Raw genomic sequence first — 24,959 nt, 5'->3', positions numbered from 1 at the left:
GTGTTTTTTCCTAAATTGCTTGCTCGTTAGCGTTTTCCTTTTTTATTCTTTCTAACATGTAGTATGTTAGGTACCAGAGTAACAAAAAAAATTATCACGCAGCTAAAATAAGAGACGAGAAAAGAGGAACTGAACACACAATATTTTACGTGGAAACCCCTCAACAAATAAGGGGAAAAAACCACGGGGCAAGAGTAGAGAACTATCACTAAGTGGAAGAAATTACAGGACCTTTCTCTAAATACAAGGAGAGTACAATTACCACTCTCTCTTATAAATAGGAGAATACCGACACTACCTAGGAGAAACCTCACAGGAGAAACTATTTCTTTCTCTCTATATTTTTTTCTCTCTAATTCTACTAGAACAAAACACTTGTTGTTGTGTTACTTTGTTCTGTGATGGTGTGATTTTCTTTCATTGTTGATGCCTCTATTTATAGTGATCATGGAGTTACTGTGCCAACCAATACGTGTGAATTTTCAACAGCAGCCATCCAACCTTTTTGACAATAGTGCACCGTAAGTTTGATTGAAAATTGCAAAGCTATTTTGTCAAATATTTCACTGTTCATGCATGCAAATTTTCAACAAAAGTGGCTTTAGTTTTATTGTGTTCACAATCTTCCACTTAAAGTCACTTTTGTGAGCTCTCAAAATCTCTCTACCTTGCCGATTTCAGTTGCAATGTTTCCAATAGGCCATACGAGGATCGACACCATATAAACTTGTCAGTGTTGATCGGCTTTGTCATTACGGTACTCGAGACATTTCCATCCTCTCCGCTTCATTGCTAGGACTCATACTTGTCACCAACATGCAAGACTGTAAGCCAATCTCTACCCTGCTTCCTGTGAATTTTAAATTATCCTCAGGTATGAGTCCTAGCAATGAAGCGGAGAGGATGGAAATGTCTAGAGTACCGTATGCATCGGCGGTGGGAAGCCTTATGTATGCCATGATATGTACAACACCAGACATTGCATAAGCAGTGGGAGTGGTTAGTCGGTTTATGGCGGATCCGGGTAAAGAGCATTGGAATGTTATTAAGAGAATCATGAGGTATATTAAAGCAACCTCGGGTGTTGCAATATGTTTCGGAGGATCTGAGTTAACTGTCAGGGGTTATGTTGATTCAGATTTTGCAGGTGATCATGATAAAAGAAAATCTACTACTAGTTATGTGTTCACGCTTGCTGGAGGAGCAGTAAGTTGGTTGTCCAAGTTACAAACTGTTGTAGCTCTGTCAACGACAGAAGCTGAGTACATGGCAGCTACCCACGCATGCAAGGAAGCTATTTGGATGCAAAGGTTAATGGAGGAACTCGGGCACAAGCAGGAACAAATTATTGTTTATTGTGACAGTCAGAGTGACTTGCACATTGCAAGGAATCCAGCTTTTCATTCAAGGACGAAGCACATTGGCGTTCAATATCATTTTGTTCGAGAAGTAGTGGAGGAGGGGAGTGTGGATATATAAAAGATTCACACCAATGATAACCTAGAAGATGTAATGACAAAGCCGATCAACGCTGACAAGTTTATATGGTGTCGATCCTCGTATGGCCTATTGGAAACATAGCAACTGAAATCGACAAGGTAGAGAGATTTTGAGAGCTCAACGGGAAAAATTTGGTGTAAAACCATGGCTGTAAAATTTGAGATAGAGAAGTTCAATTGGAAAAAATTTTCCCTGTGGAAATTGAAGATAATGGCAATTTTAAGAAAAGATAATTTCCTAGACGCAATAGATGGCAGACCTGCAGATATCACTGACGAAAAGTGGAAAGAGATGGATGATAATGCCGTTGCCAATTTGCACCTAGCAATGGCAGACTCGGTATTGTCAAGTATTGCTAAAAAGAAGACAGCAAAGGAAATTTGGGATACTCTAATAAAATTGTACGAGGTCAAATCACTCCACAACAGAATATTCTTAAAGAGAAGGCTCCACACTCTTCGAATGGGTGAATCCACATCCGTATCGGATCACATCAACACCCTGAATACGCTATTTTCTTAACTCACAGCTTCTGATTTCAAAATAGCAGAAAATGAGCATGTTGAACTTCTACTTCAGAGTTTACCAGATTCGTATGATCAACTCATCATCAACATTACAAATAATAACATAGCTGACACTCTTCACTTTGATGATGTCGCCGTTGCGATCCTTGAAGAAGAATCCAGGCGCAAGAACAAGGAAGAAAGGTCAGAGAGTTCAAAGCAAGCAGAGGCTTTGACGATCACGAGAGGTAGATCAACAGAACGTGGCCCCAGTGGGAGTCAAAATCATGGTAGGTCAAAATCTCGAAGAAAGAAGAAAATCAAATGCTACGGTTGTGGCATGAGAGGGCACGTAAAGAAAGAGTGTTGGAATATCAAGAAGAATGGAGAGAAGAATTATGAAGCTTCAACATCTCAAGGATGTGTTGCAAGTACCTGATGAAGTATTTTTGCATCAAACAAGATAAGTATTTGTGTATCGTCTCCACAGGGACTAGTGCAATATCAAGGACAATTCAACATCAAATATCATTCCAAGTATTGAGAGTACTTGTTTGTTTAAATTGTAATTAGCTAAACAAAATTGCAAAAGTAAAACTTAAGATTAATAAGGCTTGAAACTTGTTAGGAATAGAGTTCCTTAACCAAGCGTCACACATAACCTAATGATCCATATGAATTCTAGCTTTATAATCAAAATTATCACAATCATTTCTACAATAACCTTCGTGTCCAAAGCGATATCATTATCTCTAAGGTATCGTTTAAACATACGTGTCCAAATCCTTTAAACGATAACAAAGTCGATCGGATAACTTAATCGGCCGTGTCCAGCCTGACTAAATATCCATAAGCATTAAACTCTTGATTAAAAGTGATTATCAAAGGTTACCAAAGATTTCAAGTAAGTTAACCTAAGATAGATTGCTATTCTTATGTCTAAATTCAAGAGTTCGTGTCCAAATCATCTTGAATCTCATTGAAAGCATTAAGAGCAAGAACAACAACAATATTGAATATAAAATTGCTAGAACCATATATTTAGATATCAAAAGATTACATGTTAGCAAAGATCAAGTACCTCTTATCCCAACAAAGGATATTTAGCTACACATCATCATGGAAGCCTTGCAAGAATGGATTGAAAGAGAAAGATTCATTACAACTTGTGATGTCTCACAAAGGAGGAGGAATCCAACTTCAAATCACTCTCACTCTATATACTCTAGCCCTATTTTCTCTCTAAAATATCTAAATCTAAAAACTAAGAGAAAAACTAAGAAATATCAAGCTGCCCCTCCAAGAATAGCAAGTGGCTATTTAAAGAATTATGTTCTGCTTGAGCTCGCAGCAGCGAGCTACATCACTCGCAATTGCGAGTTGCTTCTCTGGACCAATGAGCTGCTGCCACGTCACCTTTTGAGGGATCAAACCGCCCTAACTCGCAATTGCGAGTAAATGAGCTCGCAGTTGCGAGTTGCTCGCATTGGTACTCGCAGTTGCGAGTGGAGTGCGAGTTGCTACTGCCTCCTGGATCAGCTTCTGCCATTTTGCACTTTTTCATGATTTTTGGTCTTTGATCAGTGTCTTGGGGCAAATTCCTGCATAAAAGAGTAGTGTAAGATATATAAAGCGTAATAAGGCATTTAACACTTATTTCTCGGCTTTTCCTTCAATAACTTGCAAAGCAAGTAACAAAACGTGCATAAAATACAACATGAAATTAACACTTCTTGGCATTTATCAAACTCTCCCCAACTTAACTCTTTGTTTGTCCTCAAACAAAAGATTGAAAATCAAACAAGTTAATAGGACAAGACACAAGTACAAAAGGCTTTGAAAACATTTTCAGATGAATGATTTAAAAGTGAATGCGCGGGTAAGTTTAAGTTTCCAACTAATCTAAAATTCTACTACCAACATGGGATGAGTCCTAAGTACAAAGTTCATGTCAAATATTTCAAGACAATAATACATTTATTCATGAACCACACCTAACACACTTCTTTGAAAGTAGATAAACAATTGAAATCAAATGAATGAGGGTTATGAACACACATCCGGCAATCAAGTTAACATTCCAATCAAGTTATGTGTCCATCCAAATATCATTTCAAAAGGCATAAAAACATGGATCAAAAGGTCTTTGAGGGTTATAACTTGGCTTGGCTACAAAAGAAATGTCATATGTGGGGCAATTGAAATCAAAAAGCTTATCAAAGAGGAACATTCCTTGTATCAACCATTAAAATCCACAATCTTCCCTACCAATCATTACAAACCCGTGGTGTTTACACAAGAAACACTTTGATCTTGACAACTTATTCTATTTTTGGATTTTTCTTTCTTTTTCTCTTTTTCTCATTTTCTTTTCATGTACACATTGTTTTCTTTTCTTTTTCTTTTTGTATTTACAACACCATGTTGTCTTTATCAAAGTATAAATTACACCATTGTACTTGACAAAAGATTTACATACCTTCTCTCCCCAACTTGAATCAACAAAATACCCTATGTGAATGTTCCTCTACTCTAAGGCAAAAGGGACAGATAAACAATGAAATTTTAGGGTTCAACAATTAAAAACATATCAGAGTCCTAAAGTGCGTCAAAAATGAACCGGATTTTGAAAAAAATTAAAGGCAACTTCATCAAGCATTGTGCTTATGAATTGACAGTTCATAATTGATGACTCCGATTCATTTGGCTCAAGTGGGTTAGCAAGTACTCGCTCTTCTCACAAGGTAGGCTATTTGTGGTCAAGTATGTTTCACTCATTAACAAAAATGTGCCTTGATCACTTCCATGCTTTCACACAATTTAAAACAATTATTGGATTTAAAATAACACAATCGAGTTAAACAATGAATCTGGTCTCCTTGCATATAGTACAAACACTTGAGGTTTCCTCAGTTTTAGGCTAGAACTAAATGGTTCGCAAATAAAAACATTATTGCGGAGAACTAAATGAAATGAAATTTGCACAAAGTACTCGTTCCATATTCGAGTAAAAAGCTAGAAAAACTGGAAACTTGTACCTTGGCTTTGCGCTTTAATCACAACTATGAATCATTATCAATCATTTGAGATTTGAAAATTAAGCAAGAGTGATACAAAAGAAACTTCCACAATTTCAAATTAAGACAAAATGAAGTACTTATTTAACCAAAAGTGGTAACACATAACCAAAATACTAATTAAACGATACTAAATAAAATACAAACATCGCGATATTAATTAAAAACAAATGTCATCATACATCAATATCCAAAATACTTAAACAAAATACAAATAAAACAAAGTACGAGTCAATGTGCTAAAAATAACCAAACAACCGAAACAAAATATTGTTCAAAGTAGCAAAAGAGAAAGCAAATAAAAGATAAATGAGAAGGTAAGAATTGACTGAAAGCTTTAATAAAAAAAATTCAACTAAAGACAAGCTTTCAAGTCATTTCTTCCTTCTCAACCCTGCATGTCATCATCATCCGACCCATGGTGGGTTGAAGTAGCACTGTGCACAAGCTCTGGATCATCCTGCTCATTCCCATCACCTACATCTTCCTCCATGTTTGCATCCTCATGACCTGCAAAGTCTCCACCCCCTCCATAGGGACCTGGCATGCCCTCAGGCCAATTCACATAACTCGCGGGAGGGGTCATAAACTGATCCATGATCTCCGAAGGGTACCCAGACTGCTGCTGCATCAGATACTGAGACTGCTGGAAGTACATATTTGCACGGTTGGTGGCTTCCAGCATTCTCCAATTGTGCATGTTACTCTGATGTTGCCACTGAGCGTAGCTTGCAAAGTCAAAATCAGCAGTGGGTTGTGAGGGAGGTGCCTGAGAAGATGAAGCTTTCTTGCTTTTACCTTTACCCTTATCTTTGTCACTCCAAATCCAGCGGGAAATGAAAGTATCATTAATTGGGTTTTTGATTTCTTCATGAAAATCAGAGGGCATCCGCATATGGGTGTCTTTGATCAGACCCATGATTAATCCAGGAAAGGAGAGACGGGTTTTTGGCTCACCATGGCCTTGAAGCACAACCAACTTTAGTTGCCAAGCAATGGTTCGGAAAAGTCTACCTTGATCCCCTTGAGAATGTAGTAAATAAGGGGGCATACATCAACAGTGCAATCAGCCATATGGCTGTTGGGCTTGACATTGTGGAGGATGAACCTCATGATGAGTTTGGCCGGTTTTTTCATGAGTTTGTATTGGCCAATATGCTCTCTCCCCGCATCACTTAGGTCATAGCTTTCCCCCTCTAACATTACAAACCTTTTTATCTCGTTATGGTGTTCATCAAGGAGAAAGTGACCTAAGTTCTGTTTGTTATGGAAGTCATCTATCCCATCCTCATCCTCAACATTCAGATCGAATGGGTTTCCTAAGTATGTGTTTATAGCATCACGATCAAACCGGATTGTTCGACCTCTCACAAAAGTTTCAAAAGTGAATGGGTCGGTTTGGGGATTCTCTAGAAGGGCGTTAGCATAAAACTCACGCACCAACTCAGCATTGATTTTGGTTATTGGGTTGAGGAGTCTGGTCCACCCTTGCTTAAGAAAAATTTGGTGAATGTGGCCATATGGTCCATCGGGTTTGATTTGGAAGACTCTCTCAGTCCACAAGGTCTGTTTGAGCAACTCATTGTACCTATTCTGGTGGTACCTAGACCTAAATTTCTCCCTATCAAAGGACTGGTCAACTCATTATCTCAAAAATTTCGGTTTTGTTTCTCTTTCTTTCCAAAAATTCCAACATTTTCACTCTTCAACAACAACACAACCACTAAGCCTAAAATTTTCAAAGCTTCAAAGATCTATTCAAACCAAGTCAAGCTTCATGTTAGGATTTCATCTTTGCACTTGTATTTCTTCATTTCTATTTATCAGGTTTGTGTTGTGATTCCATGGCTTTGTCTTCATTTTAAACGAATTCATGAAACCCTAGGGTAGTGGATTTAGTCATTTCTAATTGTTGTTCTAAATTGATGCCAAATGACTGAGATGAGACTGAATTATGCAGAGATTCGTACTCTTTTCCAATTACATCCACAGTTTTGGATTAACCCTTTTCTAAAAAATTTCAAATAAAATTAGGGTTTTTGTGGACCAATTCGAATTTCAAGCTTAATGCATGATTTTGCTCATCTCTCTATCAATTCAAGGGTCGAAAATGCTTTGTTTAGGGTTAGAACATCATGGCATTGAGAAAATTTTGAAAAGAATCGAGTTCTGCAATTTTCTGGGCAACTCGCAACTGCGAGTGAATTTACTCGCATCTGCGAGTGTTCACTGAACTCGCAATTCCGAGTGAAACAGCTCGCAACTGCGAGCTGTTACAGAACCTACTGCATGTTTCTGTGAATCACATTGTTAAGCCTGCATTTGATTTATATTGCTCCATAATGGTAATTAATTATATATTCTATTTTGTATGGTATTTTCCTGGTTGTTTTGCATGTTTATCATGGATTATTGCATGAAGATATTCAAAGTATTTTCTATCACCGAATATCTTTCATCTTCATAAGAATGTTGCTGATACTGTTGATAGGATTCATACTCTGGTGGAGTGTAGAAGTTGTTATAACCATGATCAGCCATGATTTTGTCTAGCTGATGATCCTGAAAGGAAACAACTAACAAGAAACTTTTCTTTGCTTATCAAAGAGGGGTTAGTACAAACAACTATAAAATAAAGAAAACTATTTACGGATTATGTACGAATGCTTAAAATGATAAATCAATCGTACTATCTATGATATCTAAACACCATTCCCCGGCAACGGCGCCATTTTGATGAAGTATTTTTGCATCAAACAAGATAAGTATTTGTGTATCGTCTCCACAGGGACTAGTGCGATATCAAGGACAATTCAACATCAAATATCATTCCAAGTATTAAGAGTACTTGTTTGTTTAAATTGCAACTAGCTAAACTAAATTGTAAAAGTAAAACTTAAGATTAATAAGGCTTGAAACTTGTTAGGAGTATAGTTCCTTAACTAAGCGTCACACATAACCTAATGATACATAAGAATTCTAGCTTTATAATCAAAATTATCACAATCATTTCTACAATATCCTCCGTGTCCAAAGCGATATCATTATCTCTAAGGTATCGTTTAAACATTCGTGTCCAAATCCTTTAAACGATAACAAAGTCGATCGGATAACTTAATCGACCGTGTCCATCCTGACTAAATATCCAAAAGCATTAAACTCTTGATTAAAAGTGGTTATCAAAGGTTACTAAAGATGTCAAGTTAGTTAACCTAAGATAGATTGCTATTCTTATGTCTAAATTCAAGAGTTCGTGTCCAAATCATCTTGAATCTCATTGAAAGCATTAAGAGCAAGAACAACAACAATATTGAATATAAAATTGCTAGAACCATATATTTAGAGATCAAAAGATTACATGTTAGCAAGGATCAAGTACCTTTTATCCCAACAAAGTATATTTACCTAGACATCATCATGGAAGCCTTGCAAGAATGGATTGAAAGAGAAAGATTCATTACAACTTGTGATGTCTCACAAAGGAGGAGGAATCCAACTTCAAATCACTCTCACTCTATATACTCTAGCCCTATTTTCTCTCTAAAATATCTAAATCTAAAAACTAAGAGAAAAACTAAGAAATATCAAGCTGCCCCTCCAAGAATAGCAAGTGGCTATTTAAAGAATTCTGTTCTGCTTCAGCTCGCAGCTGCGAGCTACATCACTCGCAATTGCGAGTTGCTTCTCTGGACCAATGAGCTGCTGCCACGTCACCTTTTGAGGGGTCAAACCGCCCTAACTCGCAATTGCGAGTAATTGAGCTCGCAGTTGCGAGTTGCTCGCATTGGTACTCGCAGTTGCGAGTTGAGTGCGAGTTGCTACTGCCTCCTGGATTAGCTTCTGCCATTTTGCACTTTTTCATGATTTTTGGTCTTTGATCAGTGTCTTGGGGCAAATTCCTGCATAAAAGAGTAGAGTAAGATATATAAATCGTAATAAGGCATTTAACACTTATTTCTCGGCTTTTCCTTCAATAACTTGCAAAGCAGGTAACAAAAAGTGCATAAAATACAACATGAAATTAACACTTCTTGGCATTTATCATTACCTTAGATGATGGGGAAATTCTGTATAGCGAAGCAGCAACCAATTCTAAAGGCGGAAGATGACTCAATGATGTCTGGATAATGGATTCAGGTGCAACATGGCACATGACTCCACACCGAGATTGGTTTTACTCTTATGAGCTTATCTCGGAAGGGTCAGTGTACATGGGAAATGACCATGCCTTAGAAATTGCTGGAATCAGTACTATCAGATTAAAGATGCATGATGGTACTGTTCGAAAAATACAAGGTGTGCGTCATATAAAGGGGTTGAAGAAGAATTTATTGTCTGTTGGACAATTGGATGATCTCGGGTGTAAGATCCACACTGAAAGTGGAATCTTGAAAGTAGTGAAAGGCAATCTTGTGTGGTGATGAAAGCATAAAAGATCACAAGTAATCTTTACATGCTTCTGGGAGATACATTGCAAGAGGCAGATGCATCAGTTGCAGCAGCAAACCAAGAAGAAACAACGATGATGTGGCATCAAAGACTAGGCCATATGTCAGAACGTGGCTTGAAAGTCCTTGTGGAACGCAATCTCCTTCACGGGCTCAAGACGGTAAATTTACCATTCTGTGAGCACTGTGTGATAAGCAAGCAACATAGGTTGAAGTTTGCTAGAGTAACTACTAGAAGCAAACACATAATAGACTTGATACATTCTGATGTGTAGGAGTCACCAGAAATATCTCTGGGAGGTGCAAGATATTTCGTGTCATTCATTGATGACCATTCCAAAAGATTATGGGTGTACCCAATCAAGAAGAAGTCAAATGTGTTTCCAGCATTCAAGCATTCAAAGCATAAATAGAGCTTGAAACTGGCAAGAAGATTAAGTGCTTGAGGACAGATAATGGAGGAGATTATGTAGATGGCGAGTTTCTAACATTTTGTAAACAAGAGGGTATTGTAAGGCAATTCACTGTTGCACATACACCTCAGCAGAATGGTGTGGCGGAGCGGATGAATAGAACTCTCCTAGAAAAAACAAGAGCTATGTTGAAAACAGCGGGAATGGCCAAGTCGTTCTGGGCAGAAGCCGTGAAAACCGCCTGTTATGTAATAAATCAATCACCATCAACAGTGATTGATTTGAAGACACCGATGGAGATGTGGAAAGGAAAGCCAGTGGATTATTCTTCTCTACATGTGTTTGGTTGTCCTGTGTACGTAATGTACAACTCCCAAGAAAGAACGAAGTTGGACCCAAAGTCCAGGAAATGTATCTTCTTGGGTTATGCTGACAATGTTAAGGGGTACCGCCTGTGGGATCCCACTGCCCACAAGGTTGTTGTTAGCAGAGATGTAGTCTTTGCAGAACATGAAATGTAAAGTGATCGATTCCAGTCGCCGCTACGCCACATCAATCCGTTAGCAGAAAAATGACAGCGCTTCTAAAAAGACTGCTATAGTGCAGTTGGAAAAATCCAAAGAAAGTGATTCTTCTCAAGCTGAACCGGTGCACGAAGAACAAGAACCAGATGAGGTCAATGACGGTGTTCATCAATCAACGCGTCAGACGCAGAAACCATATTGGCAATCAGACTATGTTATGACGAGCCACGATGCATGTTGTCTTATAACTGAAGAAGGTGAACCTTCAACTTTTCAAGAGGCGTTGAAGGGTTCAGATGCTTCTCAATGGATGATAGCAATGCATGAAGAAATGGAGGCCTTACATAGGAACAATACATGGGAACTTGTTGAACTTCCAAAGGGTCGGAGAGCCATTGGAAACAAATGGGTATACAAGATCGAACATGATGGCATTGATCAGGTGGAACGGTATCGTGCAAGACTGGTGGTAAAAGGATATGCTCAGAAAGAAGGTATTGGCTTCAATGAAATATTTCCTCCGGTTGTCAGACATACTACTATCAGAGTAGTGTTGGCAATGTGTGCTGCATTGGATTTAGATCTTGAACAGCTAGATGTAAAAACTGCTTTTCTTCATGGAGAACTTGAAGAAGAAATTTATATGCTCCAACCGGAAGGATTTAAGGAACAAGGAAAAGAAAACTTGGTTTGCAGGTTGACCAAATCTCTGTACGGTCTAAAGCAGGCGCCCAGATGTTGGTACAAGAGATTTGATTCTTTCATAATTAGCCTCAATTACAATAGGCTGAGTTCAGACCATTGTACATACTACAAAAGGTTTGATGATAATGATTATATCATTTTGCTGTTGTATGTGGATGACATGTCGGTCGTAGGCCCCAACAAAGATCAAGTCCAGGAATTGAAGGCACAGTTGGCTAGGGAGTTTGATACGAAAGACTTGGGACCAGCAAAACAAGATTTTAGGGATGCAAATTCACCGAGACAGAAAAGACAAGAAGATTTGGCTTTCTCAAAAGAATTATCTAAGGAAAGTCTTGCTCCTCTTCAACATGCAAGACTGTAAGCCAATCTCTACCCCGCTTCCTGTGAATTTTAAATTATCCTCAGGTATGAGCCTAGCAATGAAGCGGAGAGGATGGAAATGTGTCGAGTACCGTATGCATCGGCGATGGGAAGCCTTATGTATGCCATGATATGTACAAGACCAGACATTGCACAAGCAGTGAGAGTGGTTAGTCGGTTTATGGCGGATCCGGGTAAAGAGCATTGGAATGCTGTTAAGAGAATCATGAGGTACATTAAAGGAACCTCAGGTGTTGCAATATGTTTCAGAGGATTAGAGTTAACTGTTAGGAGTTATGTTGATTCAGATTTTGCAGGTGATCATGATAAAAGAAAATCTACTACTGGTTATGTGTTCACGCTTGCTGGAGGAGCAGTAAGTTGGTTATCCACGTTACAAACTGTTGTAGCTCTGTCAACGACAGAAGCTGAGTACATGGCAGCTACACAAGCGTGTAAGGAAGCTATTTGGATGCAAAGGTTAATGGAGGAACCCGGGCACAAGCAGGAATAAATTACTGTGTATTGTGACAGTTAGAGGGCCTTGCACATTGCAAGGAATCCATCTTTTCATTGAAGGACAAAACACATAGGTGTTCAATATCATTTTGTTCGAGAAGTAGTGGAGGAAGGGAGTGTGGATATGCAAAAGATTCACACCAATAATAACCTAGCAGATGTAATGACAAAGCCGATCCACGCTGACAAGTTTATATGGTGTCGATCCTTGTATGGCCTATTGGAAAAGTAGCAACTGAAATCGACAAGGTAGAGAGATTTTGAGAGCTTACGAAAGTGACTTTAAGTGGGAGATTGTGAACATTGGAAAAATGGGATAAAGCCACTTTTATTGACTTTGATATGGAACTTGTAATAGCAACGTGGAAAGCAACTTATTTTCTTTGGTTCACATATTGTGCATGTTGACATTGGATGCTTAGCAGCAAATTATTTTGAAAATTTGGTTTGTCTTTGAAAAGTAATTTCGGTGCAGACATTGTGGAAATTCTTTGCTAGCAGCCATGCCATTTGTTCGATGCATTCCTCTATAAATAGAGGGAACCTGAAGGCAGGAAATTATAAACATCCCAAAATCAAAAACAACGTTAGGTACCATCAATGCAACAACTAATCTAGGTTGTGATAAATGCCAAGAAGTGTTAATTTCAACGTATATTTTAAGCACTTTTTGTTACTTGTTTCACAAGTAATTGAAGGAAAAGCCGAGAAATAAGCGTCAAATGCCTTATTACGCTTTACTTATCATTACTCTACTCTTTTGTGCAGGAATTAGCCTAAAGACACTGAGCAAAAAAACCAAAAACCATGAAAAAGTGCAAAATGGCAGAAGTTGAACCTGGAAACTTTCAAAGTTCAAAGACATACGCTATTAGCGTGTTCTACGCTATTAGCGTGCTCAAGAGATGTCAAAGTCCAGGGAGATACGCTATTGGCGTAACTGGAGCGAAGCTGGTCATGAAGAAACACGCTATTAGCGTGGGTTACGCTATTAGCGTAAAAGCTCCAGAGGGACACGCCATTAGCGTAGCTGGAGCTTAGAAGCAGGGCAAGGCCAACGTGGCATAAGCCCATTGGCCAGATTATAGGCCGACATACCACGCTATTAGCGTGAATTGCGCTATTGGCGTAGGTACAAAAACACAGGCCCTTTAAATAGCATTTTTACCTCTCTTTGGATAAAGGGAGATATACACTGTTATATAGATATTTTATGCATTCTAGAGAGAAATAGGGCAAGAGCAAATAGAGTGAGAATGATCTTGGAAGTTGGATCCTCATTCCTTTGGTGAGACATCACTAGGTGTAGTGAATCCTTCCTTTTCAATTCATCCTTGCATGGCTTCCATGATGATGTGTAGCTAAACACCCTTTGTTGGGATGTGAGGTACTTGATCTTGCTAACATGTAATCCTTTTTATCTTGCAAAGTATGTTTCTAGCATTTATATTCAATATAGTTGTTGTTCTTGTTGTTAATGCTTTTGGATGCTTAGTCAGGCTGGACACGGTCGATTAAGCCATCCGATCGACTTTGTTATCTGTTAAATGATTTTTGTCACAAATGTTTAGAAGATACGTTAGAAATAACTATGTCGTTTTATGACACGATCGATTATGTTATCTTTTGAATGATTGCGGCACGAATGTTTAAACGGTAGCTTAGAAATGATGATATTGCTTTGGACACGAAGGATATTGTAGAACTAGAATGACAATCTATCTTAGGTTATATCATTCCTGACAAGTTTGTAGATCTTTGATAGTCACTTTAATCATGAACTTAATGCTTTTGGACACTTAGTCAGGCTGGACACGGTCGATTGAGTGATCCAATCGATTTTGTTATCGTTTAAGGGATTTGGACACGAATGTTTAAACGATAATCGAAGTGATTGTGATAATGTTGGTTATATAGCTAGAATTTGTATGGATCATTAGGTTATGTGTGACGCTTGGTTAAGGAACTCTAGTCTTAACAAGTTTCAAGCCTTATTAATCTCATCTTTATACTTTTGCAAATAGTTTAGCTAGTTGTAAATGGACAACCAAACCACCACTTTTAACTTAGAATGATAATTGAAGTCGAACCATCCTTGATGTCGCACTAATCCCTGTGGATACGATACAAATACTTACTTTGTTTTTGATGAGACTTCTGCAACGAATACTTCATCAAAATGGCGCCGTTGCCGGGGAATTGGTGTTTAGATATCATAGATAGGACGATTGATTTATCATTTTAAGCTTTCGTACATAATCCGTACATATTTTTCTTTACTTTATAGTTGTTTGTACTAACCCCTCTTTGATAAACAAAGAAAAGTTTCTTGTTAGTTATTTCCGTTTCAGGATCATCACCTAGACAAAATCATGGCTGATCATGGTTATAGCAACTTCTACACTCCACCCGAGTATGAACTATATCAACAGCATCAGCAATATCCTTTTGAAGATGAACGAATGACCAAGGTGGAAAATACTTTGAATATCTTCATGCAACAATCCATGATAAACATGCAAAATACCAACCAAAGATTGAGGAATTTATCAATTCAGTTGGAGATGATTCAAGCTAAAATCATGGATAACCAAGTCAACATTCAATCCAATCATGACGGAGAGATTGTTGGAGAAGGTGTTGTTGAACTTGAGGAAGATGCAATAGTAGAGGAATGTGGTACACCACATGAAATCGAACTTCCTCAAGAAAGGTCATTTACTGAAGAGGACAAAACTGTTGATAGTGGAGAAGTCATAGAGCTGGTAGAGAGAAAGGAACGGTTACTTAGCAAGGAAGAAACATTTGAACAAAAGGGGAAGAAAGTGAGCAAGGCTGAAATTGACCGGGTCATTGATAAAATTTGTGCCTTGTTCAAATCAAAGATAGGGAGGATATGGACTCCACATCATCTGTACTTAAAGTTCATGGAATTCCTCCCAAAGCGAAGGAATACAAAGGATGATGTGTTATCCGTCTCATTTTGGCCACCCTAACGAAAAAGGCGTCGAGCTAACGACGTTAAACAAGCGCTTGTTGGGAGGCAACCCAACTTTGCAAGTCCATTTATTGTTTTAATGCATAATAATTTTGTTAGCACTTTTGGTTGATTAGGTACTTCATTTTGTTTTAATTGTGGAAGTTTCTTTTGTATCACTCTTGCTTAAATTTCAAATCTCAGATGATTGATAATGATTCATAGTTGTGATCAAAAGCGCAAAGCCAAGGTACAAGTTTCCAGTTTTTCTAGGTTTTTACTCAAATATGGAACGAGTACTTTGTGCAAATTTCATTTCATTTAGTTTTTCGCAATAATTTGTTTATTTGTGAACCACTTAGTACTTAACCAAAATGTGAGGTATCTTCAAATTGTAATATATGCTGGAGACCAATAATCACCGTCTAACTTGTTTTTGTTATGTTAAATCCAATAATTGTTCTGAATTGTTTGAAAGCATGGAAAGGATCAAGGCACATTTTTGTTATTGAGTGAAACATACTTGACCACAAATAAGCCTACCTTGTGAGAAGAGTGAGTATTTGCTAACCCACTTGAGTCAAATGAATCAGAGTCCTCAATTATGAACTGTCAATTCATAAGCACAATGCTTGATGAATTTGCCCTTGAAGTTTTCAAAATCCAGTTCATTCTTGACGTACTTTAGGACTCTGAGATGTTTTAATTGTTGAACCCTAAACCTTCATTGTTTAATCGTCCCTTTTGCCTTAGAGTAAAGGAACATTCAAATAGGGTGTATTTTGATTCAAGTTGGGGAGAGAAGGTAGATGTGATTCATATGTCAAGTATCTTGGTGAATTGTTGAATAACCTGACAACATTGAACAAAATACAAAGTTTGTACATTTGAGAAAAAGAAAAGAAAAATCAAAAATAGAATAAGTTGTCAAGGTTTTATTGTTAATCACCAAGGGTTTGAAATAATTGGTAGGGAAGAATTTGAATTTCAATTGTTGTTACAAGGAATGTTCCTCTTTGATAGGCTTTTTGATCAATTGCCCCACATATGACATTTCTCTTGTAGCCCGGCCAAGTTATAACCCTAGAAAGACCTTTTGATCCGTGCTTTTGTGCTTTTTGAAATGATATTTGGATGGACACATAACTTGATCAGGATGTTAGCATGATTGTTGGATGTGTGTTCATAACCCTCATTCATTGATTTCATTTGTTTATTTACTTGCAAAGAAGTGTGTTAGGTGTGGTTCGTAAGTAAATATATTATTGTCTTGAACTTTATGGCATGAACTTTGTACATAGGACTCATCTCATATTAGTAGTAGAATTCTAAATTAGTTGGAAACTTAGCCTTGCACGCGCATTCATTTTGAATCATTCATCTGAGAAAGTTTTCAAAGCCTTTTGTACTTTGTGTCTTGTCATTTACTTGTTTGATTTTCAATCCTTTGTTTGAGGACAAACAAAGAGTTAAGTTGGGGAGTGTGATAAATGCCAAGAAGTGTTAATTTCAACGTATATTTTAAGCACTTTTTGTTACTTGTTTCACAAGTAATTGAAGGAAAAGCCGAGAAATAAGCGTCAAATGCCTTATTACGCTTTACTTATCATTACTCTACTCTTTTGTGCAGGAATTAGCCTAAAGACACTGAGCAAAAAAACCAAAAACCATGAAAAAGTGCAAAATGGCAGAAGTTGAACCTGGAAACTTTCAAAGTTCAAAGACATACGCTATTAGCGTGTTCTACGCTATTAGCGTGCTCAAGAGATGTCAAAGTCCAGGGAGATACGCTATTGGCGTAACTGGAGCGAAGCTGGTCATGAAGAAACACGCTATTAGCGTGGGTTACGCTATTAGCGTAAAAGCTCCAGAGGGACACGCCATTAGCGTAGCTGGAGCTTAGAAGCAGGGCAAGGCCAACGTGGCATAAGCCCATTGGCCAGATTATAGGCCGACATACCACGCTATTAGCGTGAATTGCGCTATTGGCGTAGGTACAAAAACACAGGCCCTTTAAATAGCATTTTTACCTCTCTTTGGATAAAGGGAGATATACACTGTTATATAGATATTTTATGCATTCTAGAGAGAAATAGGGCAAGAGCAAATAGAGTGAGAATGATCTTGGAAGTTGGATCCTCATTCCTTTGGTGAGACATCACTAGGTGTAGTGAATCCTTCCTTTTCAATTCATCCTTGCATGGCTTCCATGATGATGTGTAGCTAAACACCCTTTGTTGGGATGTGAGGTACTTGATCTTGCTAACATGTAATCCTTTTTATCTTGCAAAGTATGTTTCTAGCATTTATATTCAATATAGTTGTTGTTCTTGTTGTTAATGCTTTTGGATGCTTAGTCAGGCTGGACACGGTCGATTAAGCCATCCGATCGACTTTGTTATCTGTTAAATGATTTTTGTCACAAATGTTTAGAAGATACGTTAGAAATAACTATGTCGTTTTATGACACGATCGATTATGTTATCTTTTGAATGATTGCGGCACGAATGTTTAAACGGTAGCTTAGAAATGATGATATTGCTTTGGACACGAAGGATATTGTAGAACTAGAATGACAATCTATCTTAGGTTATATCATTCCTGACAAGTTTGTAGATCTTTGATAGTCACTTTAATCATGAACTTAATGCTTTTGGACACTTAGTCAGGCTGGACACGGTCGATTGAGTGATCCAATCGATTTTGTTATCGTTTAAGGGATTTGGACACGAATGTTTAAACGATAATCGAAGTGATTGTGATAATGTTGGTTATATAGCTAGAATTTGTATGGATCATTAGGTTATGTGTGACGCTTGGTTAAGGAACTCTAGTCTTAACAAGTTTCAAGCCTTATTAATCTCATCTTTATACTTTTGCAAATAGTTTAGCTAGTTGTAAATGGACAACCAAACCACCACTTTTAACTTAGAATGATAATTGAAGTCGAACCATCCTTGATGTCGCACTAATCCCTGTGGATACGATACAAATACTTACTTTGTTTTTGATGAGACTTCTGCAACGAATACTTCATCAGGTTGTAAGAAGTGACATGTGGTTGAATACAATATGTATTCACCTTAATTGAAAGATATCAAGACACGTAATATCATATAGCAGAACTCCATCCATTGTACTTTGAGCATGAAATTTGAAGAATCAACCATGAAAAATTGGAATTGAAAACGGTAATTGTAACAAATAATAACCAATTCGGAATTAGGGTTCACATGAATATTAGGGTTTGGGTGAAATTATAACCATTTCCAATAGCACAAGCAAAACCCATAATTCATTATTGAGAAGAAGAATTACCTGAGGGTGTGTGTGGGAAGGTTGCAGTGATACATCAAACGTTATAAGCAGCAGTAACAATCTCTTCTTTAACGTTTGTGAGGCAGTGAGAATGAGTGAAACGTGAGGTGAAAAAACGAGTTTGATTGAAAAGGATTTGTGATGGGTATACGATTGGTGACTGAGAAAAACAAGTGAGATGGAGAGAGATCGATCGAGTGCTGAAGTGAGAGAGAGAAACGAGTGGTTTGGAGACATAGTGGGATAGAGTTTTTGTTTTTTTGGTCGAAAGATATGAAGTGGGATAGAGTTTGAAAAAGTGTGTTTTTTTATTTTCATAAAACCCAAACAATAGCGTTTGTGTAAAAACGCTAAATATACCCCCCCCCCCCCCCCCCTCAAACAATAGCGTTTCCAGAAAAGTGCTATTAGTGTGAACCGAAATAATAGCATTTATCGAAAAGCGCTATCTAACCCAGTTTTTAACGTGTTTTTCTTAGCGCTTTCTTAAAAGTGCTATAACAGGTCTATAAGTTGTATTTTTAATAGCATTTATCCATAAGCGCTATTAAAATTGTGCTATTATAAGCCAAAATTGTGGTAGTGAACACAAACAACAAACATAGTCTGTTTAGAGTAGTGAGAGAAAAAATATAGAGAAAAAAAAAGTTTCTCCTGTGAGGTTTCTCCTAGGTTGTGTTAGCTAGTATTCTCCTATTTATAAGAGAGAGTGGTAATTGTACTCTTCTTGTATTTAGAGAGAGGTCCTGTAATTTCTTCCACTTAGTGAAAGTTCTCTACTCTTGCCCGTGGTTTTTTCCCCTTATTTGTTGAGGGGTTTCCACGTAAAATATTGTGTGTTTAATTCCTCTTTTCTCGTCTCTTATTTTAGCTGCGTGATAAAATTTTGTTACTCTGGTACCTAACAATGGCAGCAAAAAGGTTGGATGGCTGCTGTTGAAAATTCACACGGTATTGGTTGGTACAGTAACTCCATGATCGCTATAAATAGAGGCATCAACAATGAAAGAAAATCACACCATCACAGAACAAAGTAACACAACAACAAGTGTTTTGTTCTAGTAGAATTAGAGAGAAAAAAATATAGTGAGAAAGAAATAATTTCTCCTGTGAGGTTTCTCCTAGGTAGTGTCAGTATTCTCCTATTTATAAGAGAGAGTGGTAATTGTACTCTCCTTGTATTTAGAGAAAGGTCTTGTAATTTCTTCCACTTAGTGAAAGTTTTCTACTCTTGCCCGTGGTTTTTTCCCCTTATTTATTGAGGGGTTTCCACGTAAAATATTGTGTGTTCAGTTCCTCTTTTCTCGTCTCTTATTTTAGCTGCGTGATAATTTTTTTTGTTACTCTGATACCTAACAGTGGTATCAGAGCAGCTGGTTTGTAGTTGTTATTCCGCTGTGATTTTCTTTCATTGTTGATGCCTCTATTTATAGTGATCATGGAGTTACTGTGCCAACTAATACCGTGTGAATTTTCAACAGCAACCATCCTACCTTTTTGACAATAGTGCACCATAAGTTTGATTGAAAATTGCAAAGCCATTTTGTCAAATATTTCAGTGTTCATGCATGCAAAATTTCAACAAAAGTGGCTTTAGTTTTCTTGTGTTCACAATCTCCCACTTAAAGTCACTTTTGTGAGCTCTCAAAAGTGACTTTAAGTGGGAGATTATGAACACAAGAAAACTAAAGCCACTTTTGTTGAAATTTTGCATGCATGAACAGTGAAATATTTGACAAAATGGCTTTGCAATTTTCAATCAAACTTAAGGTGAACTATTGTCAAAAAGGTTGGATGGCTGCTGTTGAAAATTCACACGGTATTGATTGGCATAGTAACTCCATGATCACTATAAATAGAGGCATCAACAATGAAAGAAAATCACAGCGGAATAACAACTACAAACCAGCTGCTCTGATACCACTGTTAGGTACCAGAGTAACAAAAAAAATTATCACGCAGCTAAAATAAGAGACGAGAAAAGAGGAACTGAACACACAATATTTTACGTGGAAACCCCTCAACAAATAAGGGGAAAAAACCACGGGGCAAGAGTAGAGAACTTTCACTAAGTGGAAGAAATTACAAGACCTTTCTCTAAATACAAGGAGAGTACAATTACCACTCTCTCTTATAAATAGGAGAATACCGACACTACTTAGGAGAAACCTCACAGGAGAAACTATTTCTTTCTCTCTATAATTTTTTCTCTCTAATTCTACTAGAACAAAACACTTGTTGTTGTGTTACTTTGTTCTGTGATGGTGTGATTTTCTTTCATTGTTGATGCCTCTATTTATAGTGATCATGGAGTTACTGTGCCAACCAATACCGTGTGAATTTTCAACAGCAACCATCCAACCTTTTTGACAATAGTGCACCGTAAGTTTGATTGAAAATTGCAAAGCCATTTTGTCAAATATTTCACTGTTCATGCATGCAAAATTTCAACAAAAGTGGCTTTAGTTTTCTTATGTTCACATAGTATTTTCTCCTAAAAGAATTATCATAACTCTATGTTGCTGGCTTTTCAATTTTTATATTATTGAAGTCACGAATTTATTAGAGAGTTTTGACGTACCAAGTCAACACTAACTAAATCATTCGAAAAAACCGACTTAAAATATACTATTTGTGTTAAACTTGGATTATTCTTGACTGGATTGAGCGGCACATGTGTAGAAAGTTTGTCGCTTTGAAAGTCATAAATTTATTAATTTTAGATATTTATGTGAACTATAGAAACACAATGAATAAGTTATTTATATTTTCTTTTTTTGGTGGTGAAGTTATTTATATTTTCTAAAATCACTTCAAGAATTCTAAGAACCCTTCAAGATATAAAAAACTTAATAAAATATTAAGGTGTGTGCTACCTCTCTGCATTTGCTTCAGTATTAAACTTAATTGGGATCTTGAAATCACTCTACAAGAATTTCCTTGGTGAATACATGTAGAAAATGAAGCCTTGAAAGGATATACTGTATGCTGTAGCTATAACCTATTAGACCAATAATGTCTGAATTTTTCTAATGAACTGTGGGAAATTGTATATTTCCATGTTTTTGTTATGCTATGTTGAATTGGATGGTGTCCAATGATAATGATTGACTTATTGTTGCTCGAAACTCCGCCTTTATACTCGACTTTGCAACTACATTTTGCTTATTTCTTCTCCATGGCATCAAATTTTCACCTAGGAACATACAATATTATGAAGTATTTTATCCACTGCTTGTAGATGTCTTTCACGTGGATCATGTATGAACTTACTCACCTCTCTAATATTTTTCCACAAAGTCTTTTATGTTAGGCCATCTCTGATAGAGTTTGTCTATATTTAGAAAAGAATAACATGAACTATTATTTGTATTCATTTGTATTCACTAGTCATTTATATTTGTATTTGTTAGTCATTTTGACGATCATAGAAAGTTGATGCCTATACTACACACAAATTATCAAAGAAAATCATTTAGTTAATTTCATATATTCTCTACTCGTGGAATTTCCTCACTCTATACTCTATAGGGATTCTAGTGGTTTTGCAACTCGATTTCTATTTCCCCTTAACATTGTCCAGATAATAATATCACTACAAAAAAAAAATATGTTGATTCACTAAGACAACAATGATCTAACGAGTTGCTTGTGACTCCAGCTCATCATCAAGAACCTTTGTTGCAAAAACTTCAACCTCCACTGATGAAATGATTTCCCAACCATCCTCCTTGGGTTACCAAAATCAGCACACTCATTATAATAACATGAACAAAGGCGACTGGATGGTGCTGGTAACTCTGGCGGCATAGATCAGTTCTTCTCCGGCAACGGTGGTCGTAGTTTGAAACCAACTTGGCAGCAATGGAAACAACGGGCTCCATGGAACATGCCTTCATGCCCATATCCTTCACATTATTGGGCAATACCCAATGTTGCAAACAAAACTCAGCAACCAGGCCTTCTTGTCCCATTACCTCAACAAAAGTCACTTTCATTGCTGTTGTAGCCCGAAATCCAACATATAACAGGCGATACACACTCCGAGCCCTATTCGTCTTGTTACATGGACAAAGGAGAAACATCACATATGATATTCAACAAGTAATCTCTCGTCTTATTTTAATTTGAACAAAAATAATGGTATAATTGTTGGCAATTATCACTCTATTCCAATTTATGGTTTTGGTGGTGCGAACTTAAACCCCCCACCCACCTGCCCACCCACCTTTTGTGTTAGAAAATGTACTCTATGCCCCTAAATTAACCAAAAACCTTATTTATGTACTACATATGACAAGCCGAACTATATCCTAATACCGCCAACATTGTCTTCTTCTATTTGGCATGATCGTTCAGGTCATCCATGAGCATTTGTTATAGACTCCCTTAGGAGAGATAAATAGATCCAATGTAATAAAATTCCACATTTGAATTCATCATTTAGTCATTCTTGTTCTATTGGTAAACATGTTAAATTGCCATTTATTAGTTCTCATAATTCTACAAATATGCCATTTGACATTTTACATAGTAATGTGTGGACTTCTTCAATCATGAGCTCCTTGGGTCACACATATTATTATTTTTAAGATGATTACTAAAATATTTTATTGAAATTTCATATTTCAAACAAATTTAAAGTCTATCGCATTTCAAAAAATAAGAGCCTATGACATTACTCAATTTCAACGGGAAGTTAAACATATTGAATGTGACAATGGTAGAGAATATTAGAATGGTAAATTTCAAAATCTTTGTGAATTAAAAGGAATTTATTTTCAATAATTGTGTCCTCATCCATTGCCACAAAATGGTAAGGCCAAAACAAAGTTTCGTTATATTAATAAAATCATTTGAACATTATTAATTCATGCATCACTACACTGTCCTTTTGGCATCATGCTTTACAAATAGCCACATATCTCTTAAACATTTTACCAAGTAAAATATTTACTTGATGAAATGATTACCTAACCATCCTCCTCGGGTTACCAAAACCTGAACACTCTATATAACAAAAACAACAACAAAGACGACTAGATGGTGCTGGAAACTCTGGCGGCAGAAGTCAATTCTACTCCAACAACGGTGGTCGTAGTCTGAAACAAACTTGGCAGCAATTCAATCAGTGGAAACAACGGGCTCCATGGAACATGCCTAAGTGTCCATATCCTTCACATAATAGGGCAAGACCCAATGTTGCAAACAAAACTCAGCAACCAGGCCTTATTGTCTCAAGGCCTCAACAAAAGTATTTTTCACTATAGCTGCAGGGCAAACTCCAACATACATAGAATAGGCGATACACACTCCGAGTATTGATCAGCCTTATTCGTCTTTGTACATGGACAAAGGAGAAACATAACATATGACATTCACCAAGTAACCTCTCGTCTTATTTTAATTTGAGCAAAAATAATGGTATAATTGCTGGCAATTGTCACTCTATTCCAACCCAAACTATATCCTAATACCACCCACCCACCATTAGTGTTAGAAAATACACTTCATGCCCTTGAATTAATCAAAAATCTTATTTATGTACTATAGATGACAAGCCAAACTAAATCCTAATACCACCAGCATTGTCTTCTTCTATTTGGCATGATCGTTAAGGTCATCCATGAGCATCTGTTATAGACTCCCTTAGGAAAGATGAATAGATCCAATGTAATAAAATTCCAAATTTGAATTCATCTATTAGTCATTTTTGTCCTATTGGTAAACATGTTAAATTACCATTTATTAGTTCTCATAAGTCTACAAATACGTCATTTGACATTTTACATAGTGATGTGTGGACTTCTCCCATTATGAGATCATTGGGTCACAAATATTATGTTTTTTTTAGATGATTACTCGAATATTTTATGGAAATTTCATATTTCAAACAAATCTCAAGTCTATTCAGCATTTCAAAAAATAAGAGCGTATAACAAAACTCAATTTCAAAGGGAAGTCAAACACATTCAATGTGACAATGGTTTATAATATGTGAATGGTAAATTTCAAAATCTTTGTGAATATAAAAGAATTTCTTCCACTTTGTAGCGACATATCCTCTCAAAATACTATATTAAAAAGACTCATCCTACTCTCACTTATGTGTTTTTGGTTGTTAATGTTATCCTTTGTTCACCTCCATTACGATTAATAAGCTCGAACCGCATTTAACCCCACATGTCTTCTTATGATATCGATCAAATCATCGTGGTTACAAATTCTTATATATCCACAAATAAAATTTATCATTTATCGCCATGTCTTATTTGATGAAATTGAATTTCCCTTCTTAAGTTGCATACTCCCTGTTCCAACTGTCAAATATCACTACTACAAAATATAGAAAATATAGCGCCTCTTTAATAGCGCTTTTAACACTAAAGCGCTATGTATAAAAATACGGAGGTCTTAGATAGCACTTCTTAAGAAAAGCGCTATCTTTGATACTATCTCTATATAGCGCTTTTTTTAAAAAGCGTCATCATAAGTTCATTAAAAAATAATAAATATAATAAAAAATTCTAGATCAGTCTTTAATAGCACGTATTACAGGAGGCGCTATTTATGAGCCAACCATAAATAGCGCTTTTAAAAACGCTATTG

The 24,959-nt window shown here is 36.8% G+C and overlaps 1 protein-coding gene across 1 annotated transcript; it reads left to right on the top strand.

The window, feature by feature from the left end:
- The first annotated feature begins 12,683 nt into the window (after positions 1 to 12,683).
- LOC146918027 (uncharacterized) lies at positions 12,684 to 15,923 on the top strand. The gene has a single exon (XM_085719703.1). It carries the CDS (start codon positions 14,428 to 14,430, stop codon positions 15,049 to 15,051), a length of 624 nt encoding a protein of 207 aa, XP_085575829.1. The 5' UTR covers positions 12,684 to 14,427; the 3' UTR covers positions 15,052 to 15,923.
- Positions 15,924 to 24,959: the final 9,036 nt, after the last annotated feature.

This window comes from Medicago sativa, chromosome 6, assembly GCF_051527215.1.
Source record: "Medicago sativa cultivar Bolivia chromosome 6, Bolivia_mono, whole genome shotgun sequence".
Classification (NCBI taxonomy): Eukaryota; Viridiplantae; Streptophyta; class Magnoliopsida; order Fabales; family Fabaceae; genus Medicago; species Medicago sativa.
Note: the sequence above shows the minus strand (reverse complement) of the source record. Positions and strands in the feature narration are given on the sequence as shown.